Genomic DNA, 20,137 nt, shown 5'->3' on the forward strand with positions numbered 1-20,137 from the left:
CCTTTTTTTTTTAAAAAAAAAATAACTTCCATAAAATTAAAACTATAATTTATAAAAATATTTTGTGAACATGGAATGATTCATAGAAATTAATAAATATTTTGCCGATATTAAAAAAAATCTTAAAATATATCGTAGAGAACGTTTATGGATATTTCTGTTTATGTGGCCTTTTTTTTTGGGGGCTTTCTGTAAGCGCGCTCGTCGCTGCTATATAATGTTCGAACCTTCCCAGGGATTTCTCTATTCGCTTCCTTCCCCGTTCCGATTACGCTCTCGACATCGCCGATCGCGTACCTCGTCCAGACTTCTCGATCCGGGTGGTCAATGGAGACTCTCCCATCGGCGGCGGAGCGACAGCAGCTCGTCTCCTTCTTCCTCGAGGTCGCCGCTGGCCAGACCGCCGATGTCGCCGCACGATTTCTTGAGGTTCTGCCTTGTCGTCCTCTCGCTCTTGATCGTTCGTGCATTGCGCTTATCCTAGAGCGATGATTTGATTTCTCGTTAGCCACCCTTTTTCCGATCTTGTTTTAATTACATTGAACTACAATTACCGAGGATCCCTGTTTGAGCAGGGCTGATTCTGAGTTTTAGGGTTGTTATGTGGTACTGTAATAGTAAGTATTTAATTCGGATGTATTTTACAGGCTACAGGTTGGAAGTTTGATGAGGCTGTACAGCTCTTCTATGTCAGCAATGAAAGTGGTGGTGTGCAGTCATCGTTCTTACCTCGACAGACTAATGGAATTACTAGGTGGTCTTCGACTAAAACTGTGAAAATTAGAGCGTGATTTTGTTGGATATAGTTTGCGATGACTCTTTTCTCATTTTTTTTGAAATATCTGTTTCTTCAGTGTGGAAAATATGCTTGCCAGTGGTAGTTCAGTGCAAGGTGCTCTTGAAGATGAAGTGCGAGCACCTTTGCCTGTCGTAAGAGATATCCTTAATGAAGATCCTGCTTTTTTCAGGTCTGATGCTTCTTATGTCGCAATCATTTTGCAAAATCTGTGCACTTCTATTAATTTAATTTGCATAATTCTATCTATTGTTGCGTGCTGATACATTTTCAAAGTTCAATTATTTGATGCTTCCTTTGTTGGCATTCAATTTTATTTAATACCAAACACCACATGCAGGCCTCAACCAAGTTTAGATGTTCCCTTCGGCATATCAAGACATTCTGCTATTTGGGAATCAAGCGAGAGCGTTTTGTCAACATCAAATGGCACCCATGACAATCTCGCTTCATTATATACTCCACCTTTTTCCTTGATGTTCCAAGGGCGCTTTGACCAGGTACGACGATTATGTAAACATCTCTTGTTGTTGTAGTTACACAGTTATCCTTTTGCTGAATGAATTTGTAGAATATATATTCACTATCACCTTTTCTATACTCATCTAAATCCTTAGATAAAGTTCAATGACCGCAGGAGATCCATATAGGCTCATAAAAGTTAGGACTCGTTGCTTGTTGTATTTGTTTTGTTCACCAACTTCTTCTACTTGTATACATTTTACTGTCTTTTGTTGAAAATATTGATTTTTGGAAATTTGGGGATTTTGCTCATGTGTTATATATTATGCTCATTCGTTTGTGTAGGCAAAGGTTGAGGCATCCCGTCGTGGCAAGTGGTTGCTACTCAATCTGCAGTCTCATGAAGAATTTAGCTCGCACATGGTAGGTGGGCTTGAACTACTTTTCTTTGATTTCATTTTTACAAAATGGTAACTTTGGAAGTATTTCATGTTAAAGCTCAACCGCGATACATGGGCAAACCAAGCTGTCGCAGAAACTATTCATTCTAATTTCATTTTCTGGCAGGTTAGTTGATTATCTGGTATTGCATATTTGTTAGCTCATATGCATTGATTTTTTTGTGTTTATTTGCCCATGGTTGTGTAATTTATTTCTTCATACGTCTCATTGTTATTGCAATTTTAGGTATACCATGATAATATCGAAGGAAAGAAGGTGTGCACTTACTACAACTTGTTTAAGCTTCCTGCTGTATTACTCATTGATCCCATCACTGGACAAAAGATGAATGCATGGACTGGCATGGTTCATCCAGAGAGGTTGCTGGAGGTAAGAGAAATATAGGCCTAGACTAAAATAATTATATTTTTAGTGTAGCATTGTTATTCCCTTCCTTTCCTAGTTGTCTGAGTAGAATCAGCAGACCCGTTTCAGATAAGATTCTTTTAGTTTTAACCTTTCCAGTTTGGTGAAAATAAGGGGGAAAAGTCTGTTTAGCTGATTTGGCAAATTAATATTTCTTTACTGTGGAAACTGATTAGTGATGGTGTTCATGTTAGTGGATGTTGATTTTTAATTTCAAGTTAGAAACTTAGAAGGGCCCCAGCTGTGCGATAAACCTTTCTAAGATGCGTGGCACTGTAATTAGTCTGATATTTAGTGCTTTTTTAATCCAGGGGTTACTTCCCTTCCTCGACAATGGCCCAAAGGAGCACCATGCTTTTCTTCTTCAAAAACAAAAGCAAAGAGCTGCACATGATTCTGCTGTTATTAATGTAGCAGGTGAGTTATAAGATGGTTAATGAAGAAACTAGAATTAACTAATACCTTCGATTGCTTTATGCATCTAGATCAGTACACACCCTGAGAAAGCACGAAACCAAAACTGTTAACTCTTTATTAAACTGTTAACTCTTTATTAGTAATGAGCACGAAACCAATTGTGTTGTTCATGTGAAGAGCAAAGAAAAAAAAACTTGTGATATTGTGTTAATTGTCAACAATTATTAAAATAGTGGGCTCCCAAACTGTTAAGTCTTTATTATTTGAATTTGCTAATGTCAGCTTCTATTTTAGGCAAAGAGGACGTGAAAGATGATGTAGAGATGGTGCAGGCCATAGCTACCTCCCTCGAGGACACAAGAGGTCCTAGGCCATTGGTAACGGATGAAGAATCCAGGCCAGAGAAATCTCATGCAACCAATTCAAATGAAAAGCTAACTTACCCACCACTTCTCGAAGAACCACAAGGCAGCAAAGGACTATGCAGAGTCGCGATTCGTCTCCCCGATGGGTGCAGACTCCAAAGAAAGTTTCTCCTCACCGATTCAATCAAGGTTTAGTTTATGCAATGAAATTTAATATTTTCAGTTAATTTTAACCGTGCGCAAGCTCAATGTCTGTGATTACAATGCAGCTGTTATGGTCTTTCTGCTCTTCAAAATTGGAGGATGGACTAAAACGACCCTTCCACTTTATCCAATTCTACCTTGGCGCATCGAGAAGTCTTGAATACGAGAAGGATTTGACTTTTGATGCCGCCGGTTTGTCAAACTCATTGATCAGCTTAGTTTGGGACTGAAGTTTCAGGAAGACCCCAACCCCAATTGTTTGACTGGGCATGGAATTTTAGCAGTTATTTTGTAGTTTAAGGGGCGTCTGCACGGGCAAAGTTATGCATGTCTAATTTATCAGTAGTACGACAATTCTACAGGGGCGTTAAATGTATATTTCAATTAATAAATTTTTAAACCTTTTTAAAATTATTTTCATTAAGAGTTAGATACTCAGAAATTGTATGCTTGCCCAATCGATTCAACCTTCACTTGGCTTATAGCCATTGTAAACTAGATCAAATTGGTTGACCAACTTAAGACTTGGAACATTAACACTCTAGTAAAATACATTCACTCCACAATTTCTCATAACTCTTAGGGTACGTTTGGTTCGAAATTATCCTTGATAATCTTAGTTATCCATCCAAGGTTATCAACAAAAATTTTGTTTGATTTAGATAATCGATAATTCCCGAATAATATTCCATGCTCGACACCTCAACAAAAAGGACATGCAACCTGGAATCGAAAAACCTCATAAAATTGAGGTTTTTCTTGATTCCGGGGTTAACAAAATTTTTTTACTCAAAATATCCTCAAATAAGAGAAAAATGTGATAAAAAATAAAAATATAAAGAAAAAAAATAAAAAATAAGATAAAAAACTTTTTAAAAATAAATAAAAAACATAAAAAATAGAAAAAACGTAAAAAAAATGTAAAAATAATAAAAAACATTATTTTTTTAAAAAAATAAAAAAATAAAAACCATAAAAAAATAGAAAAATATAAACAATAAAAAAAGTAAAAAAATAAAAAAAACCGAAAAAATTAAACAAGCGAAAAGAAATAAAAAATAAAAAAACACAAAAAAATAAAAGAAAATGTGAAAAAGGAAAAATAAAAGAATGTATAGTTTAAATAATAATAATAATAATAATGGTTGGTTTTATTACTAAGAGTAATATAGTAAAATATTAAACTAGGTTATTCATTAAAACTTTCAAACAAATAAGTTTTTGTTGCATTACATAGGTTGAATCAAACAACATTTGGTTATGTTTTATTCTCCATAACCTTGGTTATGTGATTACTTGGTAATCACATAACCAAAATTATATATGATAACTTGAACTAAGTGTGCGTTTGGTTGGGGGATAACCTTGGTTATCCATCCAAGGTTATCAACAAAAACCCTGTTTGGTTTAGGTAATCGATGATTCATGAGTAATATTTCATGCCTGACATGTCAGTAAAAGGGACATGCAACCCGGAATCGGAAAATTGAAGTTTTTCTTGATTCCGGAGTTAACGAAATTTTTTTACCCAAAATACCTTCTAATGTTTGAAAAATGTGATAAAAAAGAAAAATATAAATAAAAAAATAAAATAATATAAAAAATAAAAAATATAAAAAACTTTTAAAAATAAAAAATGTAAAAAAACATAAAATTTCAAAAATAGAAAAAACATTAAAAAAATTTAAAAATAATAAAAATGGGGAAAAATAAAAAACATAAAAAATAGGAAAAAATAAAAAAAAATTAAAAATAAAAACACGTAAAAAATAATAAAAACGTAAAAAAATAAAAAATATATAAAAAATAAAAAAAGGGAAAATGTAAAAAAATATAAAAAATTTAAAAACATAAAATATTTTATTTTTTTAAATTTTAAAAAATAAAAAATGGAAAAAATGAAAAAAAATAAAAAAACACATAAAAATAAAGAAAAACATGAAAAAGAAAAAATAAAAATAAACCTAGAGTTAAAAAAATAATAATAATATATGGTTGGTTTTGTAACTAAGGGTAATATAGTAAAATATTAAACTAGGTTATTAATTAAAACCTTTAAATAAACAAGTTTTTGTTGCATTACCTTGGTTGAACCAAACAACATTTGATTATGTTTTATTTCCCATAACCTTGGTTATGTGATTACTTGGTAATCACAGAACAAAAGTTATACATGATAATTAGTTACATCATTATTTAGTACAAAGAGTTAAAAATTTTCTCTTGCTATCGGCTTAGCAAGGACACATAGTTAATTAAAAAATAATAAAAAGCATGAATTAAAGGAAACAAGGCATAATGAATTTACTTGGTTTGCAACCGAAAAAGTTGCTAATCCAAGGCAATGGAAGCTCCAATAAGAAATCTCCTTCCAAGTAGGTGGAGTAGCCTCTTTACAAGCTTTGAAAGCACAGAACGAGAAAAATAGAATGTGAAATGAAAGCACAAGTTCATTTTTATAAACTTAGAGGACCAGGGCTCTATTTATAACCTACTAGTCAAAGTTAGTCGTTGGCTGATGTGACACCTCTCAGGCGCTTGGAACTGGTTCGAGCACCTGGACCCGGTCCGAGACCCTGAACATGGTCAACTTGATCTACTCCGCAACAACTTCTTTTCCAAAGATTATTAGCTTCCTTGGTGCCAAGACTTGGTCCGAGCGCCTAGAGTCAACTGACGTGGACTCCGTGCTAATTCTCGAATTCTCTTCCACAATGGCTCACTGATATGGCCCATAGGAATCTGGGCACGTGGACCAAGTCTGGGTGCTTGGAGTTCAGGCACCTGGATTTAGTCCAGGTGCCTAGATACAATTAAATCAGTGGTTGACTTTGTTTGGTCCCTTGGGTGATGTTTTGATTACCCAACCTTGAGCTCACTTAAACCCAACTTGTCCTTCTCATCGAGCAGTCTTCCTCCCAACTTCTCATCCCTCAGAAGCGTCGCATGCGTCATTCTTGTCCGTCGGTATACTCTTCTGCAACTCCTCGTCCCTCAGATGCTCTGAGCCCATCAATTTGCTTCTCATGCAATTCTTCTTGCTTGTTGCGTTTTCCGCTCGACTTCTTGTGTTCCTAAGTCTCTGTACACTTAGACATGATGCATCAAAAAGCACAGAGTCTAACTTAACTCCGTTAATCATATCAAAATCAATTTAGGGTACTTACAATATCTTCCTTTTTTATATGCATCAACCCAAGTTAAGTTAGGAAAAAACAAACAATAAAATCATGTAAACAAATAAATTTCTCATAAATAGTGCAATAAATACAAGAAGAAAAAAAAAATTCTATACCTCCACCTTAACTTAATCCCTAATTTCTTCCCCTTTGATCATATCAAAAACATGTTAGGAAAAATATAAAAAATATTAGAACTTTTTCTAGTGGTTTTTTTTTAAAAAAATCAGTTATATGTCTTTTATCGAAATTAATTCTCAAAAAGAATAATTTTTATTAATTAATCCACAGTTTCGTAAAAATAATTTAAAAATAATTTTAATATTTTAAAAAAACCTTAAAATTTTTGTCAATTACAATCATAAGTATTCAAAACATGATAAAAAATTTTACGCACACAATATTTTTGTTTTAGCTGCAATAAATATTTTTGATCAATAATAATCATTTTCAAAATTAAATGATGAAAAATAGAATTTGTCATCTAAAAATCTTGATGATTTTTCTAATCATTCAAAATATAATGGTCTTTAGCTGAAAAATTAGGTTTTCCAAAATAAATCTTTAAGAAATTTTAATTTTTTAATAAAAAATTATAAAAAAATTAATTTCTAGTCAGAAAATTTGGAAAAAAAAAATTATACTAACAAGTAATCCATTTGTGCATCACAAAATAAATTTTCAACAGAAAACATGAATAACATATTTACAAAATAAATAATTTTTCTAATAAAATTAAATTAAATTAATATTTAAATATGTAAATAAAATCAATTTAATAGTTTAGAACGGATTTAGGAACTCAAAATAAATTCCTACCTACTAGATTTATCAAGTATTTTATAGAATATAATTTCTAACTACTTTTGTAATTTGATGCCTATAATTCTTAATATATCAATTTAGCCTAAAATTTGAAATTGGTGAAAAATTTGAGCATGCATCATTCTTTTTTAGTAACTCTGTTCACTCTTTTAGTTTTGCATTTCCATTTTTAATTTGTTAAAATTTTCTACTAATGAGGCGAGGTTTTTCTTTGAATATAAATATTTTATCTTAGTTTTACAAGGTGATCTTGTCACGCCCCAAAGGAGTCTCTGTCCGAAGAAATTCCGGCAGCATCTCCCCTGTACGGCGGACAATATGAAACTTTCTACATATCACATATACATCAGCCACAGGCGGCTGGAATGATAACAAAAAAAAATAAAGACAAACACCACGCAGTTAATAAAGATATCCAGCCTCTGGCTGTCACAACCACGCAGTTAATAACAGTAATCAATAATAGTAGGACTCTGACTCGAAATCCACCCTACTCCACTACACTCGTAAAGCTCAAATCCAACGAACTCACCTCTTCTGCCGTCCAGGCAGGCATATAGTAGAATAAAAACCAAACCATCCAAAAGTCCATCAAACGGTAACAATCCGTACAATATCCATAAATAAAATTCAAAACAAAACTAACACATAGTCTGATGGATGAAAAACCAAAATAAAGCAAATAACAACCTAGTAGAGAACTAGCTCTACGTGCAGATGGGGGGCCAGCGACTGGAACTGCTCCGGACAACTATCAACAATGGAGTCCAACACTCAGCAGGTACAACCGATATGCATAATAAAACAAATAACAGACAACACTAATCATGCGTACAGTCTCCTGAATAGGAGGAGGATAAATGCAACTGAAATGAAATCAGAAGATAACTGTACTGACCGGATCAAAGTATAAAGGTAACAAGTCGTCAGACCGAGTGAGTCATAATCCTGTATGCATGTCAATCAATGCATCCAAACAAATGCAGCATATAAGTGCAGCAATCACAAGCAAATAAAAAATGCAATAAATGCATATGTCAACCCCATACTCTGAAATCAATGCTCCTGTGCAATGACAGAGTAAACGGGATGCTGTCGGAGTACTCCTGTCCTGTGACCCCAAATCATAAATGGGGGAGCTCAATGCTCTCATCTCCCGGTACACGATGACGGGGAGGATATCTCTGCCGGCTACCACGCTGAGTCTCCTGACCAACGGAGCCAAACAGAGTCCACCATCTGCCGGCTACCACGCTGCTACCCTAAATGCCAACGGAGCCAAACAGAGCGGAACTGACTGCCGGCTACCACGCTGAGTCACCTGACCAACGGAGCCAAACAGCAGAACCGCCACACACCAGCCAGATATACAAATCCATGGGTGATGTGTGCAGTACATGTAACTGGCGATGAGCTCAACCAAAGTAGAGCCGACAATCGCACAGCATGCAATCATGATGCATGATACTAAACATGGCAATCTCATGAATAACATGGCATGATCCATATAAATAGATACAAAGTGTGTACCACAAGAAGACGTATCAAATAGAAGGTACACTAATCGAAGAGGGTATCAAATAAACCCTAGATCCAGAATATAACCGAGCATGTGGTTAGGTCACTACCTAAGGCATATGTGATCAGGTAGATAATATGCAGTGCAGAATAAATAAACAAACAACATGTACTAATCATGTAGTGACCAACCGAAATAAACAGGTAACACAATTACTGTTATATGTTAAACATATTATCATGCATATCAAAAGACATAAGTCAAAGTACCCGCCTCCAATCGAAATGGTCCAACTCGGACGTCGAGATGCTCGTCTCGAATCAAAATCCTGTGTTAAATCACACAGTTTAGCTAATTTAATTACAAACAAATAGCTAAATGAATTTCTAACCCACTAACCAGTTAGGGTTAGTTTTGTTAACCCCAATTACACCATTACATAACTTCCAAACCTAGTTATTAATTATTGCTAACTCAACTAGCAATAATCTACCACAAATATCAAAACCCTAATCCTTACCTTAATTCAACAGGCAGGAAAGGTGCTGTCGATTGCTACAAAAAGTGGCTGCTGGAATAGGGCAACTCTAATATCGCCGATCTGTTGTACCAAGGATCTGAAAAACCAAAAGGTACCGATCTAATGTTATGATCAACAGTAGCTATAGAACAAGAACAGAACACTAGATCACGACCTAAACCCTTACCTTTCTGTCACAATACCGTATCACCACTGCTCTGAGGAGGAAGAAAATGCTCACAACTAGGGCACAGAGGATTTCCGGCCGGCAGCACTGCTGTGAGAAAGTCTCGGCTCCGGTTAGAGTGGCGGCAGAGAAGTAGAAGGGCACAGAGCGATCGGCGATGGCTCTAGTCGCCGGCGGCAGAGAAGAAATTGGCCGGTACTGTGCAAAAGAGCAACAGCGGCAGTACACAGGGATGAACTAGGCACCGGAGACTGGTGTTGAACCTGTGGCCGGCGCTCGGTTTCGTCTCGGCGCTGCCACCAGTCGAGAGAAGGCGCGGGTTCTCGGGTGGCGGCGCTAGGGCACACGGAAAGAAGAGGAAAACAAGGTTCGGGGTTCGGCCGGCTGTAGAACAAAGGCAGAGAGGAGGGTCGCCGGCGTCGGCAGAGGAGAGAACCGTCGGGGCCGGCGGTTAGGGCTCGAGAGGGTGCGGCGGCGTCGGGGAAATAGGGAAGTGCGGGTGCGCGAGGGAGAAGTGAGGGAATCGGCGACAATGAGAGGAAATAAAGGAAAAAGAAAAAGGAATATAAAAAAAATAAACTTTTACTCACTTAAATCGTGTAGCCTAAACAGGCTTTTCCCGGGCCCCGTTCTTATCCCCGTCAACTCGTCCGTACGAGCTCCGAAAAATTCCCGAAAAATCTCCAAAAATTCTGGAAAATTCCTTTATTAAGATTCGCCTATTTTCCGGTATTTTACATTCTCCCCCACTAATAAAAATTTGGTCCCCAAATTTCGTTATCTACCATCAGCAAGAACTAACAACAGATATAATAATAAATGCTGAACGGTAAATAAACTCACATACCTCAAGTGAAAAGATGGGGATATCGAGCTCGGATAGTATCCTCGAGCTCCCAAGTAGCCTCCTCGTCCGAATGATGCTGCCATCCGACTTTAACCAGCCGGATAGTCTTGTTCCGCAACTGACGCTCTTTCCGGTCGAGAATCCGTACCGGAATCTCCTCATATGTAATGTCAGGCTGAACTGGAACTGGGATATCTGCCAACACATGCGTCGGGTCGGGCACGTATCTCCGCAGCATAGATACGTGGAATACATCGTGAACGCCTGACAAGGACGGTGGTAATGCCAGTCGGTAAGCTACTGCTCCGATCCTCTCCAAGATCTCGAAAGGGCCAATATACCGCGGAGCTAGCTTACCTCTGATACCAAATCTCTTCACCCCTTTCGTGGGTGAAACTCGCAGAAATACATGGTCACCAACAAAGAACTCTAGTGGTCTGCGTCTCCGATCAGCGTAACTCTTCTGGCGATCCTGCGCCTCTGACATCCTCCGTCTGATAGTACGGACCAACTCTGCATCCTGCTGAACTCTCTGAGGTCCCAACAACTGGGCCTCTCCAACCTCATCCCAGAGGACAGGTGTCCGACAAGGTCTACCATACAACGCCTCAAACGGTGCCATCTGGATAGCCGAATGAAAGCTGTTGTTGTAAGCAAACTCTACTAACAGCAGATGGTCCTCCCAACTGCCTCCAAAATCCATAACACATGATCTCAGTAAGTCCTCAAGAGTCTGAATAGTCCGCTCTGACTGTCCATCTGTCTGTGGATGGAAAGCTGTACTAAGTCGGAGCTGTGTGCCCAAGGCCTGCTGCAGACTCTGCCAGAAACGAGACGTAAACCGTGGATCTCTATCCGAAATAATACTCAACGGAACACCATGTAGTCTGATAATCTCCCGACAATACAAATCTGCTAATCGATCCAGGGGATCAGTCCTCCGGATCGCTAAGAAATGCGCGGATTTGGTTAATCGATCAACGATTACCCAAATCGCATCATGACCTCGTCGTGTCCTCGGCAAACCTACCACAAAGTCCATGGTAATGTGATCCCACTTCCACTCAGGAATAGGAATCCGCTGAAGTAATCCTGCGGGTCTCTGATGCTCAGCCTTCACCTGCTGACAGACAAGACATCTAGCTACAAAATCCGCGATGTCTTTCTTCATACCGTTCCACCAGTAGGAACGTCTCAAATCTCGATACATACGAGTCCCACCTGGATGGATCGCAAATCGAGAACGATGAGCCTCCTGAAGTAGCTCCTGTAAGACCGGATGAGACTGAGGTACGCATAATCTGCCTCGGAAGTATATAACACCCTCCTCGTCTCGTGTAAACCCGGTCTGCTGCCCGGAAGCTATCTGACTGCCAATAAACTGACAATGCTGATCACCAGCCTGAGCCTCTCGGATCATCGTCCTGATCGACGACTGAGCAACCATGGTAACAAGAATACCCTGCTCTGTAGATCCCTGCTCCTCAAGGTCTAACTCGGAAAAACTCTGAATCAAGTCTGTGACTGAAGTCCGGTGGCAAGCCAAAGTCCCTCTGGACTTCCTGCTGAGTGCATCGGCAACCACATTAGCTTTCCCCGGGTGGTAGCTAATGGTACAATCGTAGTCCTTCAGGAACTCCATCCATCTCCTCTGTCGGAGATTAAGCTCCTTCTGAGTGAAAATGTATTTGAGACTCTTATGATCAGTAAGAATCTCAAATGTAATACCGTACAAATGATGTCGCCATAGCTTCAGAGCAAAAATGATGGCAGCTAACTCTAGGTCATGAACTGGGTAGTTCTTCTCATGCTCCTTCAACTGACGAGAAGCATAAGAGACTACTCTGCCGTGCTGCATCAGAACAGCGCCCAAACCCTGAAGAGATGCGTCGGTGTAAAGTACAAACCCATCCTCTCCAGAAGGTAAAACCAAAACTGGAGCCGACACTAATCTCCGCTTCAGCTCCTGAAAGCTGATCTCGCAATCCTCGGTCCACGTAAACTTCACGCCTTTCCTGGTAAGGCGTGTCAGCGGCATAGCAATACGCGAGAAACCCTCGACAAAACGTCGATAATATCCGGCCAATCCCAGAAAACTGCGGATCTCCTGAACTGACTTCGGCTGCTCCCAACTGGTGACAGCCTCGATCTTCTGAGGATCAACTGAAATACCTCTACTAGAAACCACGTGTCCCAGAAAACCGACTTTGGATAACCAGAACGCACACTTGCTGAACTTCGCGTACAGCTGATGTCGTCGAAGAATCTCCAAGACTATGCGAAGATGCTGTGCGTGCTCCTCCTCGGAATGAGAGTAGACCAATATGTCATCAATAAAAATGATAACAAACTGATCCAGGTACTCCAGAAATATGCGGTTCATCAAGTCCATAAACACCGCTGGAGCATTGGTAAGCCCAAATGGCATTACCAAAAACTCATAATGACCGTATCGAGTACGGAAAGCTGTCTTCTGAATATCTGAGTCTCTGACCCTCAGCTGATGATATCCGGATCGCAGATCAATCTTAGAATACACTGATGTACCTCTGAGCTGATCAAACAAATCCTCAATCCGTGGTAATGGATATTTATTTCTGACGGTCACTGCATTCAGCTGTCTGTAGTCAATACATAACCTCATGGTGCCGTCTTTTTTCTTGACGAATAACACCGGAGAACCCCATGGAGAAACACTAGGGCGAATGAATCCCCTGTCTAAAAGCTCCTGGAGTTGAACCTTCAGCTCGTTCAACTCTTTTGGTGCCATACGATAAGGAGCTTTCGATGTCGGTGCGGTCCACGGAATAAACTCAATAGCGAACTCCACTTGCCTTTTAGGAGGCAAACCTGGCAGCTCCTCTGGAAATACATCTGGGTACTCCCGGACTACAGGAACGTCGGAGAGCTGCGAACTGCTGCTGTCCTCAGTACTGATCAAAGATAACAGAAAACCCTGACAGCCATGTGACAATAACTTCTGAGCCTGAAGCGCCGAAATGATCGATAATCCGTCGTCTCTAATGCCAGTGAAATCCCACGAGGGTTGGTTCGGAGGCCGGAATGTGACCACCCTCGTCTGGCAATCAACTGTGGCATGATATACTGACAAACAGTCCATGCCAAGAATAATATCGAAATCGACCATTTCTAATACTAAAAGATCCACCGTAAGTATTAGGTTGCCAAAATCTAACGGACAACTTCGGACCTCCTGGGTGACATCCAATGAATCACCGGACGGTAGGGAGACGGTCAATCGCTGGGGTCTGAGAGTGGGTAATCTACCAACCTCCCGCATAAAAGTGCGAGATATAAACGAATGTGAGCTACCAGTATCTATCAGTCCGAAGAATATACACTAAATTGTCACGCCCCAAAGGAGTCTCTGTCCGAAGAAATTCCGGCAGCATCTCCCCTGTACGGCGGACAATATGAAACTTTCTACATATCACATATACATCAGCCACAGGCGGCTGGAATGATAACAAAAAAAAATAAAGACAAACACCACGCAGTTAATAAAGATATCCAGCCTCTGGCTGTCACAACCACGCAGTTAATAACAGTAATCAATAATAGTAGGACTCTGACTCGAAATCCACCCTACTCCACTACACTCGTAAAGCTCAAATCCAACGAACTCACCTCTTCTGCCGTCCAGGCAGGCATATAGTAGAATAAAAACCAAACCATCCAAAAGTCCATCAAACGGTAACAATCCGTACAATATCCATAAATAAAATTCAAAACAAAACTAACACATAGTCGATGGATGAAAACCAAAATAAAGCAAATAACAACCTAGTAGAGAACTAGCTCTACGTGCAGATGGGGGGCCAGCGACTCGAACTGCTCCGGACAATACAACTGATATGCATAATAAAACAAATAACAGACAACACTAATCATGCGTACAGTCTCCTGAATAGGAGGAGGATAAATGCAACTGAAATGAAATCGAAGATAACTGTATTGACCGGATCAAAGTATAAAGGTAACAAGTCGTCGGACCGAGTGAGTCATAATCCTGTATGCATGTCAATCAATGCATCCAAACAAATGCAGCATATAAGTGCAGCAATCACAAGCAAATAAAAATGCAATAAATGCATATGTCAACCCCATACTCAAATCAATGCTCCTGTGCAATGACAGAGTAATGTCGGAGTACTCCTGTCCTGTGACCCCAAATCATAAATGGGGGCTCAATGCTCTCATCTCCCGGTACACTGACGGGGAGGATATCTCTGCCGCTACCACGCTGAGTCTCGACCAACGGAGCCAAACGAGTCCACCATCTGCGGCCACCACTGCTACCCTAAATGCCAACGGAGCCAAACAGATCAACCACGCTGAGTCACCTGACCAACGGAGCCAAACAGCAGAACCGCCACACACCAGCCAGATATACAAATCCATGGGTGATGTGTGCAGTACATGTAACTGGCGATGAGCTCAACCAAAGTAGAGCCGACAAATCGCACAGCATGCAATCATGATGCATGATACTAAACATGGCAATCTCATGAATAACATGGCATGATCCATATAAATAGATACAAAGTGTGTACCACAAGAAGACGTATCAAATAGAAGGTACACTAATCGAAGAGGGTATCAAATAAACCCTAGATCCAGAATATAACCGAGCATGTGGTTAGGTCACTACCTAAGGCATATGTGATCAGGTAGATAATATGCAGTGCAGAATAAATAAACAAACAACATGTACTAATCATGTAGTGACCAACCGAAATAAACAGGTAACACAATTACTGTTATATGTTAAACATATTATCATGCATATCAAAAGACATAAGTCAAAGTACCCGCCTCCAATCGAAATGGTCCAACTCGGACGTCGAGATGCTCGTCTCGAATCAAAATCCTGTGTTAAATCACACAGTTTAGCTAATTTAATTACAAACAAATAGCTAAATGAATTTCTAACCCACTAACCAGTTAGGGTTAGTTTTGTTAACCCCAATTACACCATTACATAACTTCCAAACCTAGTTATTAATTATTGCTAACTCAACTAGCAATAATCTACCACAAATATCAAAACCCTAATCCTTACCTTAATTCAACAGGCAGGAAAGGTGCTGTCGATTGCTACAAAAAGTGGCTGCTGGAATAGGGCAACTCTAATATCGCCGATCTGTTGTACCAAGGATCTGAAAAACCAAAAGGTACCGATCTAATGTTATGATCAACAGTAGCTATAGAACAAGAACAGAACACTAGATCACGACCTAAACCCTTACCTTTCTGTCACAATACCGTATCACCACTGCTCTGAGGAGGAAGAAAATGCTCACAACTAGGGCACAGAGGATTTCCGGCCGGCAGCACTGCTGTGAGAAAGTCTCGGCTCCGGTTAGAGTGGCGGCAGAGAAGTAGAAGGGCACAGAGCGATCGGCGATGGCTCTAGTCGCCGGCGGCAGAGAAGAAATTGGCCGGTACTGTGCAAAAGAGCAACAGCGGCAGTACACAGGGATGAACTAGGCACCGGAGACTGGTGTTGAACCTGTGGCCGGCGCTCGGTTTCGTCTCGGCGCTGCCACCAGTCGAGAGAAGGCGCGGGTTCTCGGGTGGCGGCGCTAGGGCACACGGAAAGAAGAGGAAAACAAGGTTCGGGGTTCGGCCGGCTGTAGAACAAAGGCAGAGAGGAGGGTCGCCGGCGTCGGCAGAGGAGAGAACCGTCGGGGCCGGCGGTTAGGGCTCGAGAGGGTGCGGCGGCGTCGGGGAAATAGGGAAGTGCGGGTGCGCGAGGGAGAAGTGAGGGAATCGGCGACAATGAGAGGAAATAAAGGAAAAAGAAAAAGGAATATAAAAAAAAATAAACTTTTACTCACTTAAATCGTGTAGCCTAAACAGGCTTTTCCCGGGCCCCGTTCTTATCCCCGTCAACTCGTCCGTACGAGCTCCGAAAAATTCCCGAAAAATCTCCAAAAATTCTGGAAAATTCCTTTATTAAGATTCGCCTATTTTCCGGTATTTTACAGATCTGCTTACCATTTTTATAGCTTCATATAATTGATGGATGGTAGTAATTATACCTCACTTACTATGTCGGACTCGTAAGTAGATGCTCCCCTTTCATCATTGCTTGCTTTCGAAGTTGCTTCGTTGTCTTCTTCTTGGTAACTTATCGTTAATAGTAGTCTGGCGTATTGCTCCTTCTTGGATTCGGATAATGATGTTTCGTCCCAAGTTACCTTAAGGTTCATGTGTCTTGACCTTCTGTCTTCCTCCTTTCCTTTGCTTTTCAGTTTCGAGCAGTTATCCTTGATATGACCTTCTTTTTGACAGTTGTAACACCAAACCTTCCTTTTATTTCAATTAGCTTCATTGTATGTTTCTTATCAAATTTATTAGTTTTTAAAAATTTACTAAACTTTCTTACCATGTAAGCTTCTTCATTTTCATTGAGCGACGATTTTGAGTCTAGATCGATCTCTTTAGCTTTGAATGTTAGGTTCTGACTTAGCTCTTTTTTTCTTTCTTAGACATGCACATCAAATTTCATGTAATTCTAAGGTTGAAAATAATCTTTTTAAGGTATTTACCTCAAGATTCTTAGAGATATAAGTAAGAATCTATTATCGACATCCAGTCTAGGGTCCTTGAGAATGCATTAAGTGCATATCTTAATGAGTCTCAATTTGTTATTGCTTCTCTAAGGTTGGTGATTCTAATGATCAGCTCCTTAAGTTTAGTGTATAGCCGAGCAACTATTTCCCCTTCTTAAGCTAGAGGTTGTTCAGTTGACTCTGGAGAATATCTCTCCTGGCTAATTTTGCTTCCAATGTTCCTTAGTGTAACTCTAGGAATTTTTTCCAGAGTTCTCTTGCTAAGTTGTAGGCATTGTTTCAGTTTACTTCTTGAGGTGGTAGCACACTTAGAAGATAGAACTCGAACTTATTAAAAAAGAAAAATGAACATTAATGGATTTTAATTAAATTGGCCAGCTCAGCAAGGGTGGCCACCTCCTACTTCCATGCTCAAGCCAAAGCTACTAGCTTTGTCCCACCTTCCTTAGATACTATTGGTGAACATAATCTCGACAACATGATGAAGCCATAAACGAAGACGCAAGCCCTGATGTCATAGCAAATTCAATACGTAAGTCATGACGTCCAACAACACTACTTCTTCACTGACGGGTGTTACTTGATGGACAAGTCTCCTCAATGGACACTCCATTCATGCTACTTTTACTCTCCACTGACAAGTTACTTAGTGGACAAGTCTCCTCAGTGAAGACTCCACTCATGCTACTTTTACTCTCCACCGATAGGTTAGTGGACAAGTCTCCTCAGTGGACACTGTTGGGATATATACTATAAGCCTAGCTTTTGTATAAACATCTATTTTGAAATATTTTGAAATGAGAATCACTTTAGCCAAATGTCTGCATTTTATATTTATATATATGTCAATACAGTTGTCCATTTAATTTATATTGTAGATAACATGGTGTGTGGTGCCACATAGAAGATCATGTTATCCGTTCCTTATAAACTATAAATAGTGGATCACAACCAAGATGGATTGGGACAAACCATTGAAACGATTGTAGTATAATTTGGTATTAGTCTGTCTTGACTATAAAATTACACTAGTACATTATGTATGTATTGAGCAGGACCATTTGAGGTTGTTCGATTTATACTGACTACATAAAAGAACAGAACCTCTGTTATTATGGATGTGTGTCCTCTTAATCCCTATATAATAACAAGCACGTATACTTAGTATTTATTTCTTTAACTTATCAATGGGTGAGATTTATTCGTTAAATCAATAGGCCCGATGAGTTGGGAGATAGTATTATTCATATGGTGTGTTATTGATTATAGAAGGAAACTGTGTCCTAATTATTTAGGTTGATGATATCCCCTTGAGGAGGTCATAAGGATTATCATGTAAACCCTGCAGGTGGACTTAGTCTGGCATGATAATAAAGTTGAGTGGTACTACTCTTGGAATCATATGTTAATTAATTGAGTTGTCAGTAACTCATTTAATTAACAGACATACGATATCTTAAACACGGAGAGATTAACGCACTCATAATAAGAAGGAGTCCATATTGTAATATGGGATTGATGCAGTAGTTCAATAATAACCCTTTAGTGGTATATGTTATTATTGATGGACTTGAGTTGAGTGTTCGGGGCGAACATGGGAAACCTAAACCCATCGGGAGACATAAACTGATTCCTCCTCTAGGTCCCTGTTATAGCCTCTATATATAAAGCCTCGTATCCACCCATCCATAATCGGGTTTGGTGTAACTTGGTTTGGTTTAACTTAACTTAGTTTAGTCTAACTTAACTTGGGTTGATTTAATTTAACTTAACTTGGTTTGGTTTAACATAGTTTATTTAGATTTTTCTAAACAAAATTTTGTTAATTTTTCTTTCCTTGTTGTTGGTTAGTCCTAGGAAAATCGTACCGGTTCCACTGTACAAAAATTTTGTACAAGTGTCGAATCTTTCCTTAAATAACCTATTGTGTTCTTTAGAAATTAAATTAGAAATCGCAGACGGAACTTAACATCATTGATTCCAAATTTAACTTATCTGTTGTTAATAGTTTAGATTTGAATCGCAAGCGAAACTTAACACTATTGATTCAAATCCACCATGTTATTAATTCCATTAAATATTAATTTCTAAAATTGGCTTCCAGGATTGTATGGCGAGGCACATGGCCTTCTTGGATATGGGAGCAACCACCACCGCCTAGACAAAGCCTTTTAAGGAAAGCTAATATTTAATTTCCTTAAATAACTCTAGGTTAACCAAAAAGAACAATTGAATCACAAATTTGAAAAATGAAGAAAACATAAACTCGAAAAACTAATTCGAAAAACTAGATCTAATGTCTCTTGTGTTTGGAATTCTTACAAAGAAAAATAACTAGTATGATGCGGAAGAAAAATACTAGTTATACCTTCTCTTTGTATGCTAATAACCTCGAGATCTTCTGTCGTATTCCTCACCTCGCCTTGGACGTCGTGTGGGCGACGATCCTCCAAGATGAACACCACCCAAAAGCTTTCTTCATCTTTCTCTAAAATCCGGCCACCAACACCACCAAGGAGAAGAGAGCAAAGGAAAAAGAAGAGGGGAGAGGGAGGGCCGGCCACCAAGAGAATAAGAATTGTATCATGAGGCCTCCTCACCCCTTCTTTTATATTACTTGCCCAAGGCAAATAAGGGAAGAATTTTTACAAAAATTAAAATCTTCCTCAAGTTTTCCTTTTCCCTTTTAATTTTTCTTTTTCTTTCCTCTTGATTGAATCAATCACCAAACATTAATTGGATGATGATTTTTTTTTATTTTGTTTTGGCCGGCCCCTTGCTTGGGCACCAAGCAAGGTGGCCGGCCACCTCATCAAGGAAAGAAATAAAAAATTTTTTATAAAATTTTATAAGCCCTTATAAAATTTTACAAGCTCTCTTCTAATTTCCTAAAGTAGCACTACAAGAAATTTTAGATTTAACCACACCTAATAGACAACAGTTTTTCGAGAAGCTGTTGTCTTTTTGCCATTTAACAACGATTTTATTGAAAACCGTTGTTGTTCACCATAATTTTTTTAAAATGACAACGGTTTTTAAAAAACTGTTGTCTAATGTATGTCAAAGACAACGATTTTTAAAAAATTGTTGTCTAATGTATATCAAAGACAACGGTTTTAAAAAACTGTTGTCTTTTAGCGTTGCTTACATGATAATATACAACAGTTTTATTAAACTGTTGTCTATTGAATGTTGTTGAATCCCAAAAAAATAGTAGTTTTTTTTAACTTCACGAAAAAAACCTCACGAACAAAGAGTTTTTTTGTTCGCGTGAGGCTAGGTCACTGATAATGAGCATTTTTATTAGTTATTTTGACTCTTAGACTTAGTATTTTTACCTTCTCACAAGC

The 20,137-nt window shown here is 38.9% G+C and overlaps 1 protein-coding gene across 1 annotated transcript; it reads left to right on the forward strand.

Moving 5' to 3' along the window:
- The first annotated feature begins 270 nt into the window (after window positions 1–270).
- Window positions 271–3,469, forward strand: LOC121986122 (plant UBX domain-containing protein 7-like). The gene is made up of 10 exons (XM_042539971.1): window positions 271–429; window positions 648–754; window positions 855–968; window positions 1,137–1,296; window positions 1,604–1,681; window positions 1,757–1,825; window positions 1,946–2,089; window positions 2,437–2,542; window positions 2,837–3,096; window positions 3,177–3,469. The coding sequence occupies exons 1-10, from the start codon at window positions 328–330 to the stop codon at window positions 3,339–3,341; spliced, it is 1,305 nt and encodes a 434-aa protein (XP_042395905.1). The 5' UTR covers window positions 271–327; the 3' UTR covers window positions 3,342–3,469.
- Window positions 3,470–20,137: the final 16,668 nt, after the last annotated feature.

The sequence above is a fragment of the Zingiber officinale genome, chromosome 1B (genome assembly GCF_018446385.1).
Source record: "Zingiber officinale cultivar Zhangliang chromosome 1B, Zo_v1.1, whole genome shotgun sequence".
Lineage (NCBI taxonomy): Eukaryota > Viridiplantae > Streptophyta > Magnoliopsida > Zingiberales > Zingiberaceae > Zingiber > Zingiber officinale.